We start from the raw sequence: 24,426 nt of genomic DNA, 5'->3' as shown, positions 1-24,426 counted from the left end.
ATTATAGTCGTACAGACCAAACTTTATTCATGACATGTTCTGAACATATTTTATCCCGGATAACTATCACTCAAAAATATATCCCATTAATATCTGAGTCGGATTCAGAGTATACATCGATTATCTTGCAATTGATTCGGAAAAAGCAGCTACAATTGTATTGTATTGTGGAGTTTTTGGATATCGGTTTGGTTATCAATATCGTTATGTCCTTGTGGCAATTGTATGTGAGGGTACTGCTGTGAGGTCTTATGCTTATTGGAAAGAAATCTGAATCGATCCTTGCAGTGGTGTGTGTGTGCTTGTTGCATGCGAATGAATTACCACTTTGTCATTTGTTCATTACTGTGCACGGTAACACAATAGGCACTAATAGTTTTACTGAAAGCATAGGCAAATAATTTGAAATCAGAAACTTTTGATGCCATACCAATAGAATGGTCGAACTTTCATCATGAATATAGACGCACATACCTGGTTTGAAAAAAAATTAAAGTCATCCTGGCATCCTGTCCGGTTCATATTTTATAGATGGTTAAAAGCTGATTATATTTGAGAGACGATCTCATTAAAAAGTATTGCTTTGAGAACCATACAAAGAAACTCTGTTTGCTCACATGTTACAAGTTCATATCCAAATATACTAAACTTAAAGAACTTTAAGTTCATGCGTAACACTATTCTGATTAAATATTTTGATTAAGCGAAAAAAAAAAATAACAGAGCAAAGGCAAAGAAATAAAGAACAGCGAAGTAGAGAACTGGATTTCAAAAGGTACTACAATTTGATAAGTTTACTTGCCACTCTCTAGCTGTGGAAAGATGCGTCAAGAAAGTGACAGAGGCTTCATTGGCTGTGGACCAGAATTAAGGAATGGGTTCATTCGTACCTGAATAAAAGAAATGCAGAAAATACCACTGTTTGAGTGGTACCAAAATAAAATATTAAAAATTCAGCACATTCAATTTATTTATGAACATGCTGGCGAAAGGGGTTCTGTACGTTTCGCTGAAATAGTCGTATTGATCGGCGGATAGTTGTTACTAGTATACAAACAATTCGGGATGCAGTGCATATGCGTTCTTGTTTGGTTGGGCGTACAGGTCTGTATGAATATCGCATTAGTCCTAGTTTAAGCTTGAGGCTGGATTCTGTTAGGGATTTTATAAATATCGCTAAAGGTTGGATATGGTTGAGGAACCGTCTTTGGGGAGTCTTGGGTGATTTCGACCATTGGTGGAGTCGGCTCATAAAACTCTGGGATGATCTAATCCAGATTTGGAGTTGGCTTTAAGATTGGCTCCGTCTGTCCGTCTCGATGAGCGCCTAGTTCTCAGAGACTACAGGAGCTAGATCAACAAAAATTGTTATGCAGATTCTTGTGATATAACACTGTTTAGTCTAGAAAACGCCGTATCGTAGAGATGAACCATATCTACTAGATTGCCGAATCTGGATCAGATCAGATTATTATTATAGCTAGAATGAAGAAATTGATTTTTTATTGAAGAGAGTCCAACGCTACAGCGCTACTCATTCTCTCTCTCGCTCACACACTCTGCCTCGTGCAGTGTGCACCGTCTGGCGGAGGTGTAAGACGAGAGTTGTAGATGTAGATGACAGATGTAGCAAAAAAAATTAAAACATACAAAATTTAACGAGAAAGAACGTGTGAGTCGCTTCTGGGGACGCGACTCTACTTGTACCCGTACTCAGTCAGTATTTACATTTCTGAGCTTATGACTTTTTAGAATTTTAGAATTTAAAAATTAAATTTTTTTGCTACATATTCTATCTACATCAACTATGTATATTCTACATCTAACATGTAGATTATACATGTACCATTTATATTCTACATCTCTAGAGGGCGCTCGCGTACATAACGAGGCAGATTGTGCGGGTGCGAAATTTTGAAATACACTTGTAGCAGTGTGATATCACATGAGTCTGGAAACAAAATTATGTTCCTCTAGCTTTTATAGTCTCTGAGATCCAGGCGTCAAACAAGATGGGCAGGCATCCACTTTTACCACACATACAATATACCCCTTAACTCTTTTTGAGTACGGCTATAAAAATTCCAAATAACTCATAAGCTCACAGATATACTGACTGAGTACGGGTATAAAAGTAGAGTCGTGTCCACTGAAGCAACTCACCACGCACCCACTTCCACACCCAGACGTGTGTAACGCACGGAAGGAAACGTTTCCGACCCCATAAAGTAACTCCTCTATGCTCCGGTTTTCGTAAATGTTTGCGATTAAGATTTCGGAACAATTCATACGAATTGAAATTGTGAAATGCTAGCAGCGTGTAGAAACAATGGAGTTGAATTGTGTTTTTCTACCGCAAGTTCAGATGCTAACTTAATTTTTAGTCGTTTACCAGCAGCTTCATATGTCAATTTCGGACGAAACCCTTTCTGTGGGGGTTCATTTATATCATAAAGCTCTATTTTCATATTACCGGCTAGCCATATGTCGTGTTTTTGTTTAAATCGCTTTATGTTTCGGCTGAACCTTGGCAAATGTTTATTGATGTAATTGTTTGGTCTCCCAGCCGAGCATTATTTACCGACACTAAAAAAAAAATATATCGATAGTTTATCAGTCAAATAGGAATTCGGACTTTGTTGTTGTTTAGGTTTATTTTGGTGAGTTAAAATTGGTGGCCGTTAGAAATTAATTTATGAAATATTTTAGGAAATACGAAAGTAATTTTTTAATAAAATAAATATAAACTTCAAACATCACCAAATATGTTTAAATTTTTTTCCCGCTCATACAAGTTTTTCTTAGGTGCTATGTACAATTCGTTTTGAAATTGCTAGCTCATTAGCAATCGGTTTAAAATCGTAAAAATCTTGCGATTTACCAGATCCAGAGCACACTTTTTTATTGCGATTTGCGATAACCGGAGCATGGCTGTGTTGGATATTGCTTAGAAGATTAGTACTCATCGTATGTAACATCGATGTACGAGCCACCCTTGCTTAGAAGTAAATATCGTTTAGCACGCAAGCTTGCCCAATTTTTCCAAACAATCTATTCTTATAAAAGATACTCTGTTCAGCCGTATCCGTACAGTTTATCGAACATCATTTTCATCTCCATGGGAAAGGTGCTACTTGACGCATATATCTATAGAGGAATATCTAATTCAGGACTGCCCATGCCTATTTCTCCGCGAGCTCTTTTGTTTGTGCAATTGCTCCCAGCATAGGAAACCAATATTGTATCCATACACAGCTTGTGATGTGTACACAGCATACCGAAAGCCCGACACGTGCAAACAACTTTGTGTATATGCGATACGTCCAGCAAAAACCAGTTTTGTCTCTTCTCTGATTGGTGTCAACCCGACTTTTGTTATGATTATGTTTTTGTCTTTTCTTCGAGTTTGCACTGCTCACTTATTGGTATTTGTGTTTTTGTTTGTGAGTATTAGTGAATTTTATTTTAGTAAAACATTCGACTCTGTAAACCACTCCCTTCTAGCAGTAAAACTTGACATTTAAGGGCTTCCCCCAATCTTTTGAGAACGATTTCTAGCTCCTTTTTTCCAGGTCTCAAAGAGGAGTCCTTCAAAAACTCCTCTTCACCTGTTACTTCTGGAGTGCCACAGAGCAGCATCTAGGCCCCCTACTTTTCACACTCTTTACTAATGACCTGTACTATTTCTTAGCTATCTTTGCATTGTTTAGCTCTTTTAGTTGAGTTAAGCTCTAAATTTCCTCGAATATTAGTCTAACACTTATCTTCCTGCATGTTTTCGATCGGTTCAGTAACACGCTTCGTGCATCATGTGACAGCGCCTCGATCGGTTGGGCGTGAAGAGGGGCTGCGTTTCTGCCTGGGTTCCGCGCGTAACAGGCTTCGACTTGGTATCGCATGGGCCACTTGATGGTGCAGTCATTGCATATCAACGTCTAGAGAAATAGCGTAAATGATATTTCTTATGTAGGTCGTCGATTGCGAAATGTCGTAAGAGGTGAGTTTTATTTTGGTGTTTGGACAAGAATGGGTAGAGTTGTTGATCGAGAGTTCTTACTTGTAGTCATTGTGTGCGTTGCTTAAAACTATTGTTGTATGCTGTATGTTAGTGGTTTCCGAAAGGCGTAGATCTGCTGCCACTCTGCTGCTTATGACAGTATACAGGATATACATATATATATATACAGTTGTGTTCAATGAAATAGTAGTGCCACACCTCACTACTTTCAAAACTCTTTTTGAGATATTTCTTGTCCTTCAAATTGAACAAGTGATACCTTTACGGAAAGCCTGGAATGTAAGCATTAGAAACTTGAAAAAACCCCGTTACATTTGCATTCCATGTTCTTGTTTTTCATGACTTTAGACAACTACCCATGATATCTGCTGTTCAATGAAATAGTAGTGCTGGGTTAAATTTATTTTTAAAAATGAATAAACAAGGCAAATTAATTTAAATAAGTCACCATCCGCAAGCTCAATTTAGATATGAAATAATTTGATGAAAGAAAGTTTTGGACATTGGGGTACTTTTGATTTTGAAGCGTTGAAGAAATCAACGGTCAAGAAGTGGAGACCTAAGAGTTAGGCTAAAAACTAAAGGCAGGAGGTATAATGGGATTGAAAATTAATTTTTATGCACTCTCACTATTGTGTTTAATTAATTAACTATAAGAAGTAGACTGAAAATCGATTTTGTATTCGAAAAACATGTTTTTTAGAGGATGGTCGGCGATGGTCGAAGGCAAGACCAGGCCTTCAATATCCTCATAAATTATGAAAAAAATTTTTAATCGCTCTGCCAGTTATGTGACAGTTTGTAGACGGTTGATTTCACATTATTTGAATGCAAGAAGTCCCAGAAAGCTCCGCGTTGGGGTCTGAGAGCACATGGGTGCACGACTTCAGTTTGGAAAAACGCATGTGGAATGGCCTGTGTCACAGTGACAAAAATACTTTTTACTGATGATAGTAAAGTTGTATTATTTGGTAAGATAGACTCAAAAGAATATGTTTGGCATTCACAGAAATCCGATTACCACTTAAAATCATGAAGAAAATAGCATTGGGCATGCTAGGCTGAGCCTTATGGGGCCCAGCTCATATGAGCTATTACTTTCTAGCATGGCGTTTGAGTATAGTATGGTTTTGAGCGAAACTGTGTATGTAGGCATACTTTAGAAACATTACATTCATATTACAGTTGAAAAATTCCTGCTAAAAGGATATTTTAACCGGATAATGACTTGAAACACCCATAAAAGCTCGCTAGGAATTAATTGTTATCGGAAAAGATCGACATTTTGCCATGGCCAACTGTCCAACTGGATATAAATCTCATCGAAATCTTATGGGAGAATACCAAATACATTGTTGCAACTTCAAATTCGTCAACCAGAGCCAAGTTTTATCAAGTGGTTCATAAATTATTGGCTCAAATCCTATTGAAGCGTTGGCAAAAGATTAATGACTCATGTTCGGCCGGTGCAAGTTCGAAATGAAAACCAAATTGATTAGAAACTAAATATTAAAGCTCAGGAAACATGAAAAACATGATATATATGTTTTTATTTGAGATTCGTCCTTTTTTTTTATGTTCTAAAAAAGCACTACTATTTCATTGAACAGAAAATTTCATGGGTATTCGGCCTATGTCATGTAAAACAAGAAAATGGAACTCAAATGTATTGATATTTCTTCAGTTTTCTAATGCTAACAGTCCAGTCTATATAAAAAGGTATCATTTGTTCAATTTGGATAACTGGAATTGTCTCAAAAAGAGTTTTGAAAGTGATGAGGTGCGGCACTACTATTTCATTGAACACAGCTGTATATAACCATGTTTTTTTTTATTCAGTTTGTTTAAACTAAACGTACTTACACCTAGTAACAAGTAATACGAGCAATATGGGTTGACGGACTGGGGACTGATGGGGATAGGGGCAGTGCGTTGAGCGGTACTGCCTCAAAGCATTGCTTCGCAAGCGCAAGGACATCTTCTCCGTCTGCTCCTTTCGTCTTCTCTCCAGGGACCTGAGTGTTCTCATTACGCTAGAGGCGAACACCGCGGCTGCTTCCCATACTCTCTGCTCTGCCAGCATCAGCGGCAACAGAGTTTCCACGCTTATCCTGGACCCTGCGATGGCTTCCAGCTCCAGCCGCTCGTAGGCGAACCTATGGCACTCGAAGAGGACATGCTGTGCGTCCTCTACTATGCTAGTGCCGCACTCTGGGCACCAGTCCTCCGTCTCTTGGCCAAAGCGCTTGAAGTAGCTGCAGAAGCAGTCATGCCCGCTTAGAGCCTGGGTGTGGTAGAAATCTACCTGCACGTGCTCCATTTAACCCAGCACGCTATGCGTGAGATGGGGTGTGCGTCCACCATTTCTGCCAACTCTCCAAGCTGCTTCCTCTGGCGACAGCCTTCACCCAGCACGTGCTCCGTTTAACCCAGCACGCTATGCGTGAGATGGGGTGTGCGTCCAGCGCCCTTTATGCGAGCTGTCCCACCATTTCTGCCAACTCTCCAAGCTGCTTCCTCAGGCGGCAGCCTTCACCTCTGACTTGGTGTGAGCCGCTTTACTGTCCTGCGTGGCGTCGAACATCTCCATGTTCTCCCGTATCAACACCCCGAGAGAAATTTGCCTGGCGATGACCAGCGCTGCTTCGCCCGAGGTTGGCCGGAACGAGCACGCGATCCTGATGGCTCAAAGCCTATATGTTCCCTCCAGCCCTCGCACATAGCTTTTCACCTTCGCGGCCTCCGCCCACACTGGCACGGCGTATAGCATTTGCGACGTCACGACGCTCGTCAGCAGCTTCCTCGATGCCGGCTTTGGGCCTCTGGTGTTCTGCAGCATACTGGAAAGCGATCCTACGGTCCCGCTGGCCTTCCTGTGGGCATACTCCAGGTGCTCCTTGATGGACAGCCTCGTGTCGATTTGGACACCCTGGTACTTTATCAACCTCTGCGATTGATCGTAGTCTCTCCGAGCTGCACTCGCTTTCCGGCTCGATATGAGCACCACCTCCGTCTTGTGAGCCGCAAGCTCTAGTCCTGCGACCTCTAGCCGCGACTCAACAGCCTGGATAGCCTCGTTGGCGAGGTTCTCCACCTCGGCGACGTTATATCCATGTCTGTCGGTCCGTCTGTCCATCTTGATGAGCGCCTAGTTCTCAGAGACTATAAGAGCATGCAAATTTGTATACCCGCACTCAAAAAAGAGCTAAGGGGGGGTATATTGACTTGTGGTAAAAGTGGATGTGTGCAACGCTGAGAAGGAAACTGTTGAGCTACTGAGCTTCTTCAGTAGCGTTGTTTTGCAAGATTATTTAAGATTATTTATTTTACTTAAGTTAATATATATGTATTATCCAATTCTAGCGAAAGGTGTGCGAATTTAATAACAAGAGTTAACGATGGGTCGATTGAAGACGCGGGGGCCGGTTCAAGACTGTTGAAGTTGATTTGTTTATGTTAGGTTTAGTTTAGAACTCTGTGGCAGGCAGGTCACTGTGCCAGACAGCCAAACGTTTTACTACGTTGATGATCGAATTTGAAGTGTGGTCTGCTTTTTCTGATTAGCCTCCCCCACAGCGGCTGACTAACGCCGAGAAAGAGCAACGCACCAGCAAGAGCATAAGTACAAGCAAACAAACGGTTATAAAGAGACACATTAGATTAAGAGATGATCAACTACTCTTTGTGCTGCCATGGGCCGGCGCTTAGCCGAACAGAAACGTTTCCGACCCCTATAAAGTATATATATTCTTGATCAGCATCAATAACCGAGTCGATATAGCCATGTCTGTCTGTCCGTTTCGATGAGCGCATGGATCTCAGAGACTATAAGAGCTAGAGAAACCAAATTTGGTTGCGAAATTAATTTCATTTCGTTTCATTGAAATTAATTTTCAATTGCTTCCCCCGCCTACTCCGGCAAAAGACCCGCTACTCATTCTCTTTCACGCTCGCACACTCTGCCTCGTTATGTACGCGAGCGCCCTCTAGCGGAGGAGATGTAGAATCTAAATGGTACATGTATAATCTAAATGTTAGATGTATAATATACATTGCAGATGTAGATAACAGATATAGCAAAAAAAATGTAAAATTGAAAATTTTTGTAAATTCTACACAAATCATAAGCTCAAAAATGTATATACTGACTGAGTACGGGTATAAGTAGAGTCGCGTCATCGCGAAATTTTTTTTGAAGAATTTTCGAAGTCTGGTATTTTTTGTAAAGCCTTTTTCAGTAACACAGCTTGAAGTTAAGCCCAAACACTTTGTGATTTCAGCTTGTCGTCTGGGAAATATAAAGCATTGGAAATGCAAAAATTATGATTTTTTATAACTCAGGAAAAGTCGAAAAAAATTATATCCTAGGTTTTTTATTTTGTGTATAGGTGCATTAATTAGGCTTCGTTTAATGTATTAAAATCTATGGAGAGACGGTGGAGCTAAAATTTGTTAACCACACCTAAAAAATGAAAAAAATTAACAAAATATACCTTTTGGCAGGTTGCGGGCCCAACTGCCAATTGGGAATTGGGAACGCGAAATTTCCTTGAGAAAAACTCGTGTCGACTAGTGTTATCAGTCTCAAAATAATTCATGATTTTTTTGTAAGTTTCTAAGAGTTGTATTTGGAAATCCACCAAATTTTTTGGATAAACAACAGTTTATCGAAGCTCTAGATCAAGGCTCGGCACGGCCCTATGTAATGATCATAGGAAAAGGTGCTTGTGCTGCGCTGCCTGTACACGTACAGTATCAAAAAGTAGCAAGCCTTCGTGTGGCTTCGGCAATGAGGCTCTTGTTGTCTCGCTTTTTTCACAAAGCGAGAACGAAAATGAAATCAGGTGTTTCAACCGTCGACAAATGCAAGACCACGCTGCGCAACTATTTGATGCGATTCAAATTTTATTTTACACGAAAGTATCAGCACGAAATAATTGAAACTTTTACTATAGATCGTTTTTCGCAGTGTAAAGCATACAACTTTTTCGGTCGCAGGCATCTTCGGGTTTTTGCTACTCACACAAGCGCACTTTAAAACGTGTCACTGTATGAGTGCCGAGCACTGCTCTAGATTGTCATATTGCTCAATGAGATTTTGAACCAGGCCGTTTGATAAAGGAATTATACACAAAGTTGTTGCTTTGCTACTAAACGAGCACTGAGTTGTCACATAGTCAAATGGGGCTTAAAACTTGAAGATCATTTAATATGGCAATTTCGTCGGCAGTCAGTAGATCTGGGGCTCTTGACATGCTTAGGAGTACGGGCTATATATGATTTTTTGTCACTAATATCTGCTGTATCATATTATAGACACTATTTCAGCGAGTACAAACTTCTTATACAAGAAGTAAACTCTGCCCGCGCCTTGAGCGTCCTTCAACTTTTCGTAGGCAATCGTGCTACTTTTCAAAAATGTAACAATTCGTTTGCACTTTACCAGCAGTGGTTTCATTAGTGGGCCAAGCAGTCTTGTACCAATAAATTCAAGCAGTGGGCATAGCATGGTAGGTGTAATTTTTCAAGAGTCTCACATGCCTTTATCATGCATCTCGCATTGTCAGTTACTATGGCAACAACTTTACCAAATAATCCCCAATTACATAGAACTTTGCGCAAGGATTTAGCAATGTTTGCTGATGAATGATTAGAGGAGTCAAACTTTTCGGTTGAAAACACTTTACTGTACAATTTTTCGTCTATAAAATGGATGGTTACAGACAAGTACCCATCGGTGGCGCTCGATGTCCAGCAATCCATTGTAACGGCGCAGCTATCTATTTTACATAAAATATTCTGTAGTTTTTCGACTAACGCGGTATAGAGATTTTTCATATGCACATTCTGCATCGTATTCCGCGACGGTAAGACATACCGTGAGTCCAGACGATACAAAAAATTGCGAAATCCGGCATCCTGAACGATTGAAAATGGTTGCACGTCAGGGGCAATCATTTGTATCAAAGCACGGTCCAACATTTTCTTACGAGCAGATGAACTGTCGTACACCTGAAGTGTTTTTATATGTTCTTTTATATATTTCTTAATTGTGCTCATTTCGTTGTTATTTATCAAATCGCTGTAAGAGGGGTGAGCGCGCTTTAGATGATCGAGAAGATTCGAGGTGTTGCCACTGGTTTTGTAAGATCTTTGACAAAAGCAGTACTTTGCTTTTTTCCCATCCTGACTTTTCTCGAAACAGTCCCACGCTATACTACAGCCAAGTTTCCTCATTTTTAGTCTGCCAAATTGCTCACGTTCTTCTTGGACCTCGATGCTTCCTTTCCCGCATTTTCCTTGCTGATGTCTTTGGATACATGTGTAAATGACAAAAATATTTAATAGATGCTCTATAACATTGTGCAGATCTTACTTACCATTGGAACCTTTTAGAAACTTGTCCATTGTAATCATTAGATGCCACTAGTAGGTTTGGTTTACACATTGTTCTTCGTATTTTAGAGCATACAATCCAAACATATCAAGAGCGCAACAACTAGTAGCTCGATACTATCATGATAGTCGCAAAACCATCGATAGTAGCTGCTAGCAACAAAACATCGTATACTATCGTGCCCTGGATGGTTTGACACCTCTGAGAACGAGCGTTAAATTCTTTATAAGGTTAATTGCTTTAATTGTAGGAAGCTACTTCTGGCTTCTATGGGCTTGCGCCACGTGAGGCGCCTGCTTAGTGGACGCCCATGCGTAAATTGTTCAGAACAAATTTGAATGTGCCAATTGTCAAGCCATTTCTCCACATGTACTAGATGGCGGGATATTTGTGCAGTTGCCTTTACTGAGGATCTGGAGCGACTAAGAATCGTGGTGTCATCAGCAAACGTCGAGGTTGACGTGATGTGGTTGACCTGCTCGATCTTTTGGTGTGATGGTACTATGTTTCCAGTTTAAATGGAAGAGCTGATGCGTAGCAGGAGGACCTTTTTAAATAGTTTGTTGTTTGTTGTTTACTTTAATGATCGCATTTTATAACTGCCGTTTTTTGGGAGTCACAAGGCGGGATCCCCCGGTTCGTGTGCTTGGCATTTTAGTCCCCTGCTGCAATAAAATGCTCTCTTAGAGTATTGTAGAAGTTCATGAACTGATCTTCAGTGAATGTAAAGCGGGGCGGGCAGTAGACAGCGGCAATGGTAAGATTTCCATTACCCGATTGTACATTTAGAGATGTTGCTTGCAGATACATTTTTGCAAAGCTTTTATGAAACTGGTGTTTGATGCGGTTTTTAATTAGAACGCCTTTTCCACCGTATACTTTTCCATCTGGGTGATGTAGTAGTACTACTACCTTAGAACAAATAATCTCTAATTTGAAAGTTCTAATATGAAAGTTATATTAAAGAGAAGAATTATGTCAATAAGTTTGTCATACTGGAATTGGGTTAGCTCAAGTTAGCTCAAGTGGAACGCCATTGTGATGCAAGCATCTAAATATGTGTATTTTGATATTGCATGAGATTTTGCATTGTTGTTTTCATGAATGACAAACACTTTATCATACTTTTATGCATAGTCCATATCATCGCTTAAATAGGGCTTTGCGGCTGCTTCATAGGCTGCTGAAAGTGTACAGCATACGGCTGTGTTGGTTTTTGAAGTCTTGTTTTTAAGGCGAAAGAGACACCTTTTATGGTATTTGCTGGAGGAAATGAAGACCTGGCTGCTTTTGCGAAAAATATGTCCGACGTGGTTTGGGATGTTATAAATTCATTTGGTGTACTGTGAGTGCGTGCCATTTTTACGCTTTGGATACGTCTTTTCCACTCCTTGTAGACTGGACAGCCTCTATAGTTTGCTGTGTGGTTTCCTCCGCAGTTTCCACATTTTTTGGTATTAGGGTTTTCTTTGTTGGCAGTGCAGGGAACTGAATCGAGGCAGTCTCCACAAGCTACACAGACTGATCATAGCGTACAGTACGACTTGGTGTGGCCACATTCCTGGAAATTATTGCATTTCTCTGGACCATTGCGTTTGTGCGGTTCTTCTTTAGTGATTCTGCGGTGAAACAGGAGCTGGAGTTTATAGATTGGGTGGACTTTGTTTTCTTCAGAGTTCTGATGTCTGGCTCGACCTCAACCATAAAGAGTGGTTGCGACTTCTTGATTCTGTTAAAGCTTTTTGCATTGAATTGACAGTAACGGGATATGAGAAACTGCAGTTGTTGTCGTTGTTGACGTGGAAGACACAGCTGTAAGCGAAGGCATTGTACTGGTCTTTTTTGTTGTCAGAAACTAGTTGGTAAGACACTAATATCCTTTTCACACTGGCGACCATCCACCATCCATTTCTGGGATGGTCCGTAATAGCCTTTTCACACTGGGGACCATCCACCATTCATTTCTGGGATGGTCCGTAAGGTTTTGCCGTTCCGAAAATTTCCGTTATTCCACCATCCATCTGGGATGTTCCTAATTCGCACGTTTCTGTGCGGTATTTTTTCGATAATTGTCAAATGCAACCATAAATATTTGACATTCACAACAAAAAATCGGAATTCACTACGAAAATGTAAACTATGACAGACAGGAAAATATAAAAAAAAAACAAAATAACATCTGATATGTCAGAATTGTCTCAGGCACACAACTCGGGAATCCTCTGGGAATTTTTTTATGAATGCTCTGCAAAACTCATGCAGGATATTGCACTCGCTTTTGGCTGACAGCCTTCCGACTCTTCTGTACTCAGAAAAAGAGCCCAAAGTATACAATGCTAGACCTTAGAAAACGCCTCGTTGTTTTCGGGTACATTTTTCTCCCAGAATGTCCCAAACCGCTTATCAGAAAACATGGAATATGTATTTGTATTTAAAACATTGATTGGATTCAGTAAAAGCAGTCTGAAATTACCACGTTTTTGTCTTTTCAAAACAGATATCCACTCCAATAAATTCTCCTCGTCAATGTAAGCCTCATTATCATCATCCATGTCCAGCAACATGATTAGCCTGTGCAAGAATATGTTTTGCTGCTGAATCACATTCACAACCATTGCAATGTTATTTATATTCATTTAAATTATATTCATTTCACCGCACGCAATTGTGAGCATCAGCTGTTTTCTCATGGATGGTGGATGGTGGATGGAGTCAATGTGAATCGGTGTTTCACATCTTTCAAAAATTCCCACCATTCCCCCGGGATGGGCTCAGTGTGCAGTGGCATAAAGGTCGGGGGACGAGCACATAGCGCGATTCGTTTATAATTAAATTTAAAAAAAAATTGTTCTTTGAACTAAGAGGAATCTGTACTTAAACTTTGTTCCATTAAAAAAAAATATGTCCGACCACCAAAAAGTTTCTGCACGTACATTTTTTAAAATTGCGGTCCATTACGTTGCTTGTTTTTTTTGCAGCTTAGGCCCGTTATACTGAAAATTTACCATATTATCGTTTTAACCTTAGGAAAATCAACATTTCGTAAGCAAGATTGATTTGAGGTCAAAGAACCGATTGCAATTTTTTTTTCTAATCTTGGACATGCATACATACATAGATGTACAGAGTTTTCATGCTGATTCTTTTGTTTGGTGGCTAAAATAAAGTGGTTAATTTGAGGGGTTCAAAATGAGAGTCAGTTTTTTTGACATAGGTACTTAATACAAATTGCGTAAAGTTTTGTTATTTAAAATCTTTTGTTATATTATGACAGATTCGTTTCCATATTTTACGTAGCTCTTGTTTTTATTTGATTAATTTGTTCACGCTTGGACGTGATTTGTCTCTTTTAGGTTTGATGCTAGTCGTGGTGTTGATTTAGATGCTAGTTGCGGTAACCAACTTTTCAATTGTGTTTGGTGTATAGAAATATAGGTGAGTGATCGGAAGAAAAGACAAAAAGTTGATTTATCCGTGGTTGTTAACGTTTGATATTTTTACTGAAACAGAAGTCGAATAGATCTGAAGTTTTTTTATGTGGGTTGTCTACAGAGTTTATGTGATTTTTATTATTTGCGGCATATTGTTTGCTTCCCCATCCGTCAACATCAGCCATTAAAATACTATAGCGGCTACAATTTTTTTGGCTTGAGATAATTTCTTTCAAACTTATTGAATATGTTTTTTTCGGTCTTCTATTTTTGTGCGCTTAGGGGAAAATACGAGGGCCGTATGATAAAAAGTCGGCCTATCTAAGAGAATTTGAATTTAACGCATTTTTTGGAATTTTTCTTTTTTTTTTAATTACATAATCTATTTTTAATTCTATATACATTGTCCTGTATTTCTCCAAATTTTTGTATTTTTGTATCACTTCCAAAAAATAGGATTTGACGATGTCGTCAAAACAGGATTTTTTTTTGAGATGACTTCATCGTTGGACTCAAATGTTTTTCCGCCGAGCCATCTCTTGATGTTTCAAAGCAAAAAAAAAAAACAATTTTTAACTATTGAAATCGATGGAGATGAGATCCCATAATATTTATAAAGCTTTTTTTTGGTTTCAGTGGTGGGTTTTTTCCTCAAAAAATAATGCTTGTACAGCACACGAAATTCACTTTTTATACCCGTACTCAAAAAGAGTTAAGGGGTATATTGTATTTGTGGTAAAAGTGGATGTGTGCAATGCAGAGGAGGAATCGTTTTCGACCCCATAAAGTATATATTCTTGATCAGCAAGTCTGTCCGTCCGTCTGTCTGTCCGTCTCGATGAGCGCCTGGATCTCAGAGACTACAAGAGCTCGAGCAACAAAATTTTGTTTCCAGATTCATGTGATATCACACTGTTACAAGTGTATTTTTTAAATACGCCCCACACAAAGGACGAAAATCTGTGGCATCCACAATTTAAAAGATTACGATACAACGAAAAACGTAGTATCGTTGAGAATGACCATATCCATAAATGGTCGAATCTGGATAAAATCGGATTATTATTACTCGAAGAGTTAAGGGGTATATTGTATTTGTGGTAAAAGTGGATGTGTGCAACGCAGAGAAGGAATCGTTTCTGACCACATAAAGTACATATATTCTTGATCAGCTTCAATAGCCGAGTCGATATAGCTATGTCCATCTTTCCGTACGTCTGTCCGTCTCGATGAGCGCCCAGATCTTAGAGACTATAAGAACTAGAGAAACCAAATTTTGTTTTCAGATTCATGTGAAATCACACTGTTACAAGTGTATTTTCCAATATTGCCACGCTCCTTTCCGCCACCACAAAGGACGAAGATCTTTGGCAGCCACACCTTTGAATATACTATAAAACTAAAAACGCAGTATCGTAGAGAATAACCATATCTACCAGATTGCCGAATCTGAATTAGATGGGATCATAGCCAGGGTAAGGAAATTAATTTTCAGTTGCTTCCCTCACCTCCTTCAGCGATGCTGACGCTACTTATCCTTTTTCTCGTTCGCACACGCTCTGCCCTGTGCAATGCGCGCCATTTACAGAGAAGATGTAGAATATACATTGTGAATGTGGAATCTACATTTCAGATATCGAATAGACAATGTAGATGTAGATCACAGATGTAGCAAAAAAATGTAAAATATAAAATATTTAAAAATTTTACATGAATCATAAGCTCACCAATTTATATACGGACTGTGTACGGGTATATAAGTAGAGTCGCGTCCACAGAGGCGACTCACACGTTCCTTATCGTTTTCAGCTCTTAACCCCTCCCTCTCCAGCGCTGCAGCCACTAATATATTATCTACATTGTAGATTTAGATGTAGCAAAAAATGTAAGCTGACAAAATATTTAAAAATTCTACATAAATCATAACTTCTGAACTAGTATAAAAGTAGAGTCGCGGCCACAGAAGCAGCTCACAACGTTCCTTCTCGTTTTTGTTATTATTTAAGAGAGAAGTAAGTTAGTTTAGCCAGTTTAGGACTCTGATTAAATCCGTTGGCGAATGATAAATAAATAAATTAAACACACAAAATTTGGTTCCTCTAGCTCTTATAGTCTCTGAGGACTATGCGCTTAAAAAGACGGACGGACATGGCTATATGGACTTGGCACAGCACATGCTGATCAAGAATATATATACTTTATGGGGTCGTTTCCTTCTGTGAGTTACACACATCCACTTCGACCACAAAACTAATTTATCCCTAAACCCTTCGAGTACCGGGAATAAAAAATTAAGGGAAACATATTATAGGGAACTTACAAGGAACAGTGCATGAAAATGCTCTTGTTGTTGCTTTTCCGCAGCAATGGGTTGTTTATCTAGGAGAGCGCTGTCTTTTCTTTCGCGCATCACCTCTTACAGCGTGGCAACTCAAGCCGCAAGTCCCACAATAAAGGCAATCCTGGTCCTTTCTTATCGATATTGGTACATAGTCAAAATATTCGTTATAATTTTACACTTTTTGACTTTTCTGCCAGCAGAATATTTGGCAATCTAAGTACCAGCCTCATACCAAAAATTAAAAAAACATATCTTAACTGATTATTTAATTGCAAACGAATCTTAGGTTCCCTTCTGAAAATCTCTATTTTAGAGCCTTTTAAAGCCACATGGACAAAATACTATTGCACATTTAAAAAGCAGAAGCGAGAGTTTACCATGTTACAGTTCAATCAGATGAATCACAACTTTACAAAACCTGAAGCACGAGAGGATGAGAAGCTTACATTGTTCTCTTGCCAGCGACGAGCCTCCGAATTCGAGAAGCGGTTTTGCTTTGATTTGACTTTTAAGGAGAAACCAGGCATCGTTTACACATTTCAAGCTTTGAGCGAGAAAGACTACCGCTCCTGGCTTAGTGCAATGGATGGGACAGAGCCGGTAAGCTTAAACTTATAAAAAACCATATAACTAATAAAACCATATGTATTTATCTTGTAAAGACATTTTTGGCACCCGGTAAGATAAAAGGGAACGAAGCATATCAACTAGACGAAACCGGCTTCATATTTGTTCGCCGATGCATTAAAGTTCTAGAAAGTCGTGGCCTCGAAGACGAAGGTATTTATCGTAAGAGTGGCGTGGGTACCAAAATTACCAAGCTACTAGCACTGGGTATGAACCGCAAAGATACAGAAGATGTTTTTATCGAAGAAAAATATCGGGAGTTAATGGAAAGCAATACAATTGCTAGCGCTCTAAAAATGTATCTTCGGAATCTGAGTGAGCCGCTGATGACTTATCACTATCATACTCATTTCATTGAAGCCGCCAGTAAGCACTGAATTGTCCAAACATCTTTGTGTATGGTAATATCTTTTTCGGTCTTTAGAACAAGAAGGCCTCCATCAGCGCATAAATGAAGTCCATAAACTAGTCTACAAGTTACCACAGCCTAATTTTCAGATGCTTGACATGGTTATTAAGCATTTGACCGAGTAAGTATCTACTAAATAAAATATCTAATTAAACTAATTTATTCATATCTATCAGTTGTAAATTTATATCTATCAGGGTTCACCGGTTTTCACTTTTGCTTTTGTTTTGCTTGTTTAACCGTTTTTATTGTTTTTTTATTTTATTTTTATTAAAAATGACACAAGCAATTTTCGTTTAGGTGAAAAAAATGTTTCCGCAAAAATGGGAGCACCAACATTTGTGTTTTCCAAACTATTTTTAAAGGGAACGAAACGATTTTTTTTAATAAGCCCAATGGTAACACTACCCGAAACGATTTTCCTCAAGGAACCAAACCCAATTTTTCTGATAGATTTGGAGCTTTGAAATTGTTTAAGATATTTTTTTTCCTACGGCAGAATTAAAACAAAATTGGTATTCTTTTTTATACTTTTTTCAGAAGTATAAGTTTTTCACATAACTTAAGTATCTTACATCTTGTTTTAATGAACTTTGGCATTCTGAAAATGCAGCTTTAAAGAAGACTTGAACAATTTGTAGCTTCAGCAGCCTATCGTCTCGGAAATATTAAGCTTTGGAATGAAAAGTTAATGATTTTTTTGGGGTATCAAAAAAATCTTAAATTTGGTCCAAAAGTGTGTGTTTGAACGCCTATTTAATTTCATTTCTCCGCAACGCGTGCACCAAATTGCATTTAAATGATAGCCAGAGTATGCGGCATTCTTTCTTCACAAAAGTTTTCACTTTTCTATAAATAGGTTCCACAAAAATTAAAAATTAATCAAAAAAAAATCTCAAATTTGGTCTAAAAATGTGTGTTTGAACGCCAACTTCATTTCATTTTGTGTCATTCTGTAGAACAAATTTGGTCTAAAAATGTGTGTTTGAACGCCTACTTCATTTCATTTTTTGTCATTCTGTAGAAGAAATTTGGTCTAAAAATGTGTGTTTGAACGCCTATTTCATTTCATTTTGTGTCATTCTGTAGAACAGAACATTTGATGATAGATTTTGTTTTTTATAACTTTTTGTGTGAAAATTTGTTTTCTGAAAATATTGCAATTTGTGAAAGTATATTTGTTGCTTTTGAAAATGTGTGCGTTTTAAACCAACCTGTGTGGTCGAGACGATTAAATTTGGGTCGGTGAACGCGAAATTCGTTTCAAGTTGTGGCTTCAAGGAGCCGTGAAAGTAGCCAAGACATTACACATCGCAATGAAAATATTCGTCTACGCACAGCAAGTTGCCGTTAAAATCAACGGAACAATGATGCAACAACAACTGCAAATGAACGTCGTGATATTCAAAATCTACAAGGTGTTGCCTTCGCTTACAGTAGTGTCACCGATTACGCTTCTCATAGGCAAATTATAATTGGTCCAATGAACGATCGTTGTCGCCATTGTCAGGCATTCAAATTTAAAGGTGAAGCAGATGGGATGTGCTGTGCGAGTGGTAAAGTGAAATTGCCTGAATTAGGCAGCCCACCACAACCATTGAGCACATTACTTAATGGATTGACACCTGAGTCTAATCATTTTTTGAACAATATACGAAAGTATAATTCGAGTTTTCAAATGACATCTTTTGGCGCCACAAATATTATAAGAGACAACTTCATGCCAACGTTCAAGGTAATTAAATAGTTTTGTTTATGCAAATTGTACGTTTGTTCTCATTCTATCATATATTTTATTCAGATTCAAGGTCAAATATACCATCGAGCTGGCTCTTTGTTACCTTTCGACAACGCAGAGCGGACCACCAATTTTTGCAATTATATTTTATCGGGAACGCGGAAGACGAAGCTGATCGTCGGTGTGCCATTATTACCAACACGCGGAGACAAATTATTTTCGATTTGCAAAATATGTTCCATGAGCACAACGAATTGGTTCAGGTTTTCAAAACATCGCTTGATCGTATGCCATCTGACGATCATAAAATTGTTATTCGAGCTGATAAAACACCGGTTGGCGAACATGCAAGGCGTTTCAATGCACAAACAGTTGACGAAGTGGCAATAGTCATAGTTGGTGAGCAATTTAATAATCGTGATATTGTGCTTCATCGTAGAAATGAACAACTTGAACGTGTATCCGAGACTCATCGCTGTTATGATGCACTAAAATATCCCATATTGTTTTGGAGCGGACAGGACAACATTAAAATGATAAATCCAGTAAACGGTCGAGAATGAACAAAGAAAGTTATAGCACTAATTATTACGCATACAGGCTGCAGATACGGCAAAATCAAGACAACCACATATTGAGGTGTAGAGCACTTTTCCACCAGTATATTGTTGACATGTATACACAAATTGAATCGGAACGGTTAAATTTTCTTCGATTCAACCAAGCCAAATTACGTTCCGAAGAGTATGTTCATTTGCGTGATGCCATTAACAACGATGGTAATGCACAAAACGTTGGAACTATGATAATATTACCGTCATCGTATGTTGGAAGCCCACGTCATATGTTTGAGTACGCGCAAGATGCGATGTCATACGTTCGCCGTTACGGTCGACCAGACCTCTTCATCACCTTCACGTGTAATCCGCAATGGGAAGAAATCTCGGAACTATTGTTTGTTGGCCAAACATCGAAAGATCGCCATGATATTTTAGCACGTGTTTTTAGACAAAAATTGAAATCACTCATGGATTTAATTGTCAAACACGGTGCATTTGGGTCTGTTCAATGTTGGATGTATTCAATTGAATGGCAGAAACGAGGTTTGCCTCATGGGCATATTTTAATTTGACGATGTGATTTCGGCAGAAATTCCAGATCCGACAGTGGATCCTGAATTGTTTGAAGTGATCACCAAATATATGATTCACGGTCCATGTGGTGCGTTGAATTTGAATTCACCCTGTATGGTTGAAGGGAAACGCTCCAAACGTTTTCCAAAAATTTGGTCTCCGATACAGTGACGGGCAACGATGGATATCCCGAATATCGGCGTCGATCAACTGAAGATAATGGCCATTCGGTAACTTTGAGAGTTAAAAATCAAGATTTGGAGATTGATAATCGTTAGGTTGTGCCATATTCACCGTTATTATCTAAGATTTATAAAGCGCACATAAACGTAGAGGTCTGCAATTCAGTTCAATCTATTAAATACATTTGCAAATACATCAACAAGGGCAGTGATATGGCTGTTTTTGGAGCAGTTGCTAATGTTACCGATGAAATCACTCAATTTTAAATGGGCAGATACATCAGTTCAATTGAAGCAGTATGGCGCATATTATCATTCCCGATCCATGATAGGCATCCAACTGTAGTTCATTTAGCTGTTTATCTTGAAACCCGTCAACGCGTTTTTTTCACCCCCGGAAATGCAATGCGAAGAGCTGTTCAACCACCAGCAACAACTCTAACTGCATTTTTTTCGTTGTGTCAAGCAGATGATTTTGCGAAAACATTGCTATACGCCGAAGTACCCGAATATTATACGTGGAATAATTCGTCAAACTTTTTCAAAGGCGAAGACGCGGAAAAGCCGTTCATGGTCAGCCAGTATTGTTTCACTAAGATGCGATAGGACGAATTTATACAGTTCATCCTAACAATCAAAAGTGTTATTATTTGCGATTGTTGCTAATAAATGTTCGTAGACCAACATCATTTGAATCTTTGCGAACTGTTGATGAAGAATTGTGTGGGACATATCGCGAAGCATGCGAACGATTAAATATGCTTTAGAATGACATGCATTGGGATCTTACACTTGAAGATGCAGCAGCGGACACTTTTCGCAATTATTATAGCCACGTGCAGTCCAGCAAAGCTAATTGAATTGTGGCAAAAACATCAAAATCATTTGTCAGAGGATTTTTTACATCGATTGCGCCGTCAAACGGGTGATATAAACATGGACTATACGCCGGAAATTTACAACGAAGCATTGATTGCTATTGAAGACCTTTGATTGATGATGGCAAGCAAAGCATTAGCTCAATTAGGTATGACAGCGCCTAATCGTGATATACACGACCTTTTCAACAAAGAACTGGAGCGTGAACAGCAGTATGATCGTGCCGAGCTTAATGCGTTTGTGCAAAACAATGAGCCACGGTTAAATATCAACCAAAGAACGGTTTACGACCAAATATAGCGAGCTATCGAAGAACAACATGGTGGACTGTTCTTTTTGGATGCAGCTGGAGGTACCGGAAAAAGTTTGTCATTTCGATTATTTTGGCTACCAAGGTAGAATCACATTGGCTTTGGCTTCGTCTGGCATCGCTGCCACATTATTGGATGGTGGTCGCACGGCGCACTTTGTCCTTAAGTTCCCTTGAATATGAAGGCTGACGATAATCCTACATGCAATATTTCAAAAAGATCTGCGATGGCGAGAGTGCTGCAGCAATGCTCTCTTATTGTATGGGATGAGTGTACTATGGCCAACAAGAAGTCACTGGAAGCACTTAATCGTACGTTGAAAGATATTCGGGGAGATAATCGATTGTTTGGTGGTGCATTGATATTGTTAGCAGGTGATTTCAGACAAACATTGCCTGTAGTCAAACTAGGAACTTTTGCTGATGAAATGAATGCGTGTTTGAAAACATCTAATTTGTGTCGCTCTGTGAAAACACTTAGATTGACTACAAATGTACGTGTTCAATTGCAAAACGATGCTTCAGCAGATTTGTTTTCCAGACAACTGTTAGACATTGGTAATAGCATACTTCCCGTTGACAATTCTGGCTTCATAAAGCTTCCAAATAATTTTTGCACTTTTGTGTCATCAAAGGAATACTTGATTCAGACCGTGTTTCCAAATTAGTATACAAAATTATAGAAACCATGACTGAGGGAGGGAATGAGCAATTTTGGCCGGAAAAAATAAAGATGTCAATGAGATCAACGCATCTATTTTGAATTTCATCCCAGGAGAAATGGTTGCTCAACCGACCTTGATACAATTATCAATCAAGATGATGTTGTAAATTATCCAGTCGAATTTCTAAATTCATTGGACTTACCTGGAGTGCCGCCATACTATTTACAAGTAAAAGTTGGAGCCACCAAAATTGTGCTGCGGAATCTTAATCCACCACGACTTTGCAATGGTTCAAGACTTGCTGTGAAAAAAGTTATGACTAATTTACTTGAAGCAACTATTTTGACTGGGAAATTTTGTGGTGAACACGTTTTAATTCCGAGAATTCCGATGATTCCGACTGACATGCCATATGATTTCAAACGACTACAATTTCCGATTCGTCTTGCTTTTGCTATGACTATTTATAAATCACAAGGACAGTCGTTGCAAATTTTTGGTTAAAATTTGGAGCATCCGGTATTTTCACACGGTCAACTGTATGTATCGTGCTCACGAGTAGGCAAACCTTCTTCATTAATTATTCATTGTACCGACGGCAAAACAAAGAATATTGTTTATCACAAAGCATTGCAATAAATAAAATATGTCATTACATAAAAATTATCATTTTTTAATTTCGATGAATTCCTAAACATTAAATTCATTTAGTAAGAACGAAGCGCGCGGGTCTGCTAGAGTCCCTATATTTTTTTGTATCTGTGCATTAATAAGGCTTTTTTTAAGTATTGTTCATAATTTATGGAGAAACGGCTAAGCTAAAATTGGTTGACCAACCCTCCGAAAATCACACTTTACCGTTTGGAACGTTGGTGGCCCACCAACCAATTTTTTTGGCATTTTGGCATCTTACATGTAGACAAATTTTAATTACATACCAAGTAAAAAAGCATTGCTTGGCAATGCAAGCAATGCAAGCAAGCAAGCAACCATACAGTAAGTACATATATAGATGTCCCAGTTCATACAACGAAAGTGGCGCAGCTGAGCTTTCTGCGTACGTTCCCAGGTCTTCGGCTCTGGGGACGATCGCGTTCGGCTCTGGGATTGACCGCGTTCGGCCTACAATTCTACAATTTTTGTCCACTTGAACCGAAATTGGTTTTTCGTTTTGTTTTGAGGGCTAATGTAGCGACTTGAGCTGACCTGCCGCAACATAAATGAGGAATGGGCAGAGTGGGTGGGGCTGGGAAATAAATACAATAAATAAAAATAATTTGATTTATTTGAAATTTCACATTTACATATGCATATCCCTAATTTAGACAGGTTTCTTTTATAAATTAAATATTGTGCAAATGTCGTCGGCTACCGACTTTGCAACATTGTCAATAAATTTGAATATATATGTGTGATCTATGAATATATCCCTACAAACATATGTATATGGGTTACATTACATGTGTGGGTTACATATAGAATTGGCTTTTCTATTTACATATTCTATATTCAGTATACCTTAATTATGTACATATGTATGCATGGCAATATTTATATACATTAGGCTGGGCCAAAAATTTTTTTTTCGAAATTCAAACGGGACATCTGTTTTGTTACCTTGCATTTAAAAGTAATTTACATGTTTTTATTTTTTTTATTTTTTAGATGTTGCTACCGAAAATCAAATGTTAACACGACAAAATGTGTCCCAAAATGACTTTTTCTTATAGATTTTGGGGCTTAAAATTGTTCAACGAATTTATGTTTTTTTTATGGTTTAGTTTTTTTTAAAGAATTTTTTTCGAATTTCCCCGAGTTTTTAAAGTCAAAATTTCGGGGAAAAATACCGCAAAAAATGATGAAATTTTAATTTGATATCTTAATATCTTCCAGGCCTTAAGCTGCAGATACAAAGTGTCTGGGTGGAATTTATAGCTGCATTTGCTTTTCAGAACTGCAAACTTCTATGCAACCAGATATAAGATACTTAAGTTATGTAAAAAATAGAAGCACTACCTCTGAAAAAAGCTTAAAAAAAAAATTAAACCATAAAAAAAAATAAAGTACTCCAAAAATTTTCAAATCCCAAAATCTATCAGAAAAAGGCATTTTGGTTCACAGCGCAAAGATAAAGTTCAATTTTGTTGAGTAGTGTAATTGGTGAAATCTATTGCATATATATTTATACCATTGATATAACATTGATATCGTCAATAATCATTAATTGGCAGTAAAAAACCCGCACAAGTTTTTGTGAGCTAGTTATCTAAATATATGTATATACCTCGGCTTAACT

At 38.4% G+C, this 24,426-nt stretch overlaps 1 protein-coding gene and 1 long non-coding RNA gene across 10 annotated transcripts in view; both read left to right on the top strand.

Moving 5' to 3' along the window:
- The window catches only part of LOC111076104 (rho GTPase-activating protein 26), a 147,517-nt gene that overhangs the window by 103,987 nt on the left and 19,104 nt on the right, over positions 1-24,426 (top strand). For 7 of the 9 annotated variants that reach the window (XM_022369743.2, XM_022369736.2, XM_022369739.2 and 4 more), the window contains 3 exons: positions 16,474-16,787; positions 16,850-17,180; positions 17,239-17,344. In XM_022369743.2, the coding sequence (XP_022225435.1) occupies positions 16,474-16,787; positions 16,850-17,180; positions 17,239-17,344 (751 nt within the window). Of the gene's footprint in view, positions 1-13,784; positions 13,851-16,473; positions 16,788-16,849; positions 17,181-17,238; positions 17,345-24,426 lie in introns of those variants that run through there. The other 2 variants (XM_022369742.1, XM_022369737.2) reach the window with 2 other exon arrangements.
- Positions 18,344-19,215, top strand: LOC111076105. Its single transcript, XR_005968440.1, has 2 exons — positions 18,344-18,958; positions 19,025-19,215. It is a non-coding gene; the product is annotated as an uncharacterized LOC111076105 (long non-coding RNA).

The sequence above is a fragment of the Drosophila obscura genome, unplaced genomic scaffold, assembly GCF_018151105.1.
Source record: "Drosophila obscura isolate BZ-5 IFL unplaced genomic scaffold, ASM1815110v1 contig_87, whole genome shotgun sequence".
Lineage (NCBI taxonomy): Eukaryota > Metazoa > Arthropoda > Insecta > Diptera > Drosophilidae > Drosophila > Drosophila obscura.
Note: the sequence above shows the minus strand (reverse complement) of the source record. Positions and strands in the feature narration are given on the sequence as shown.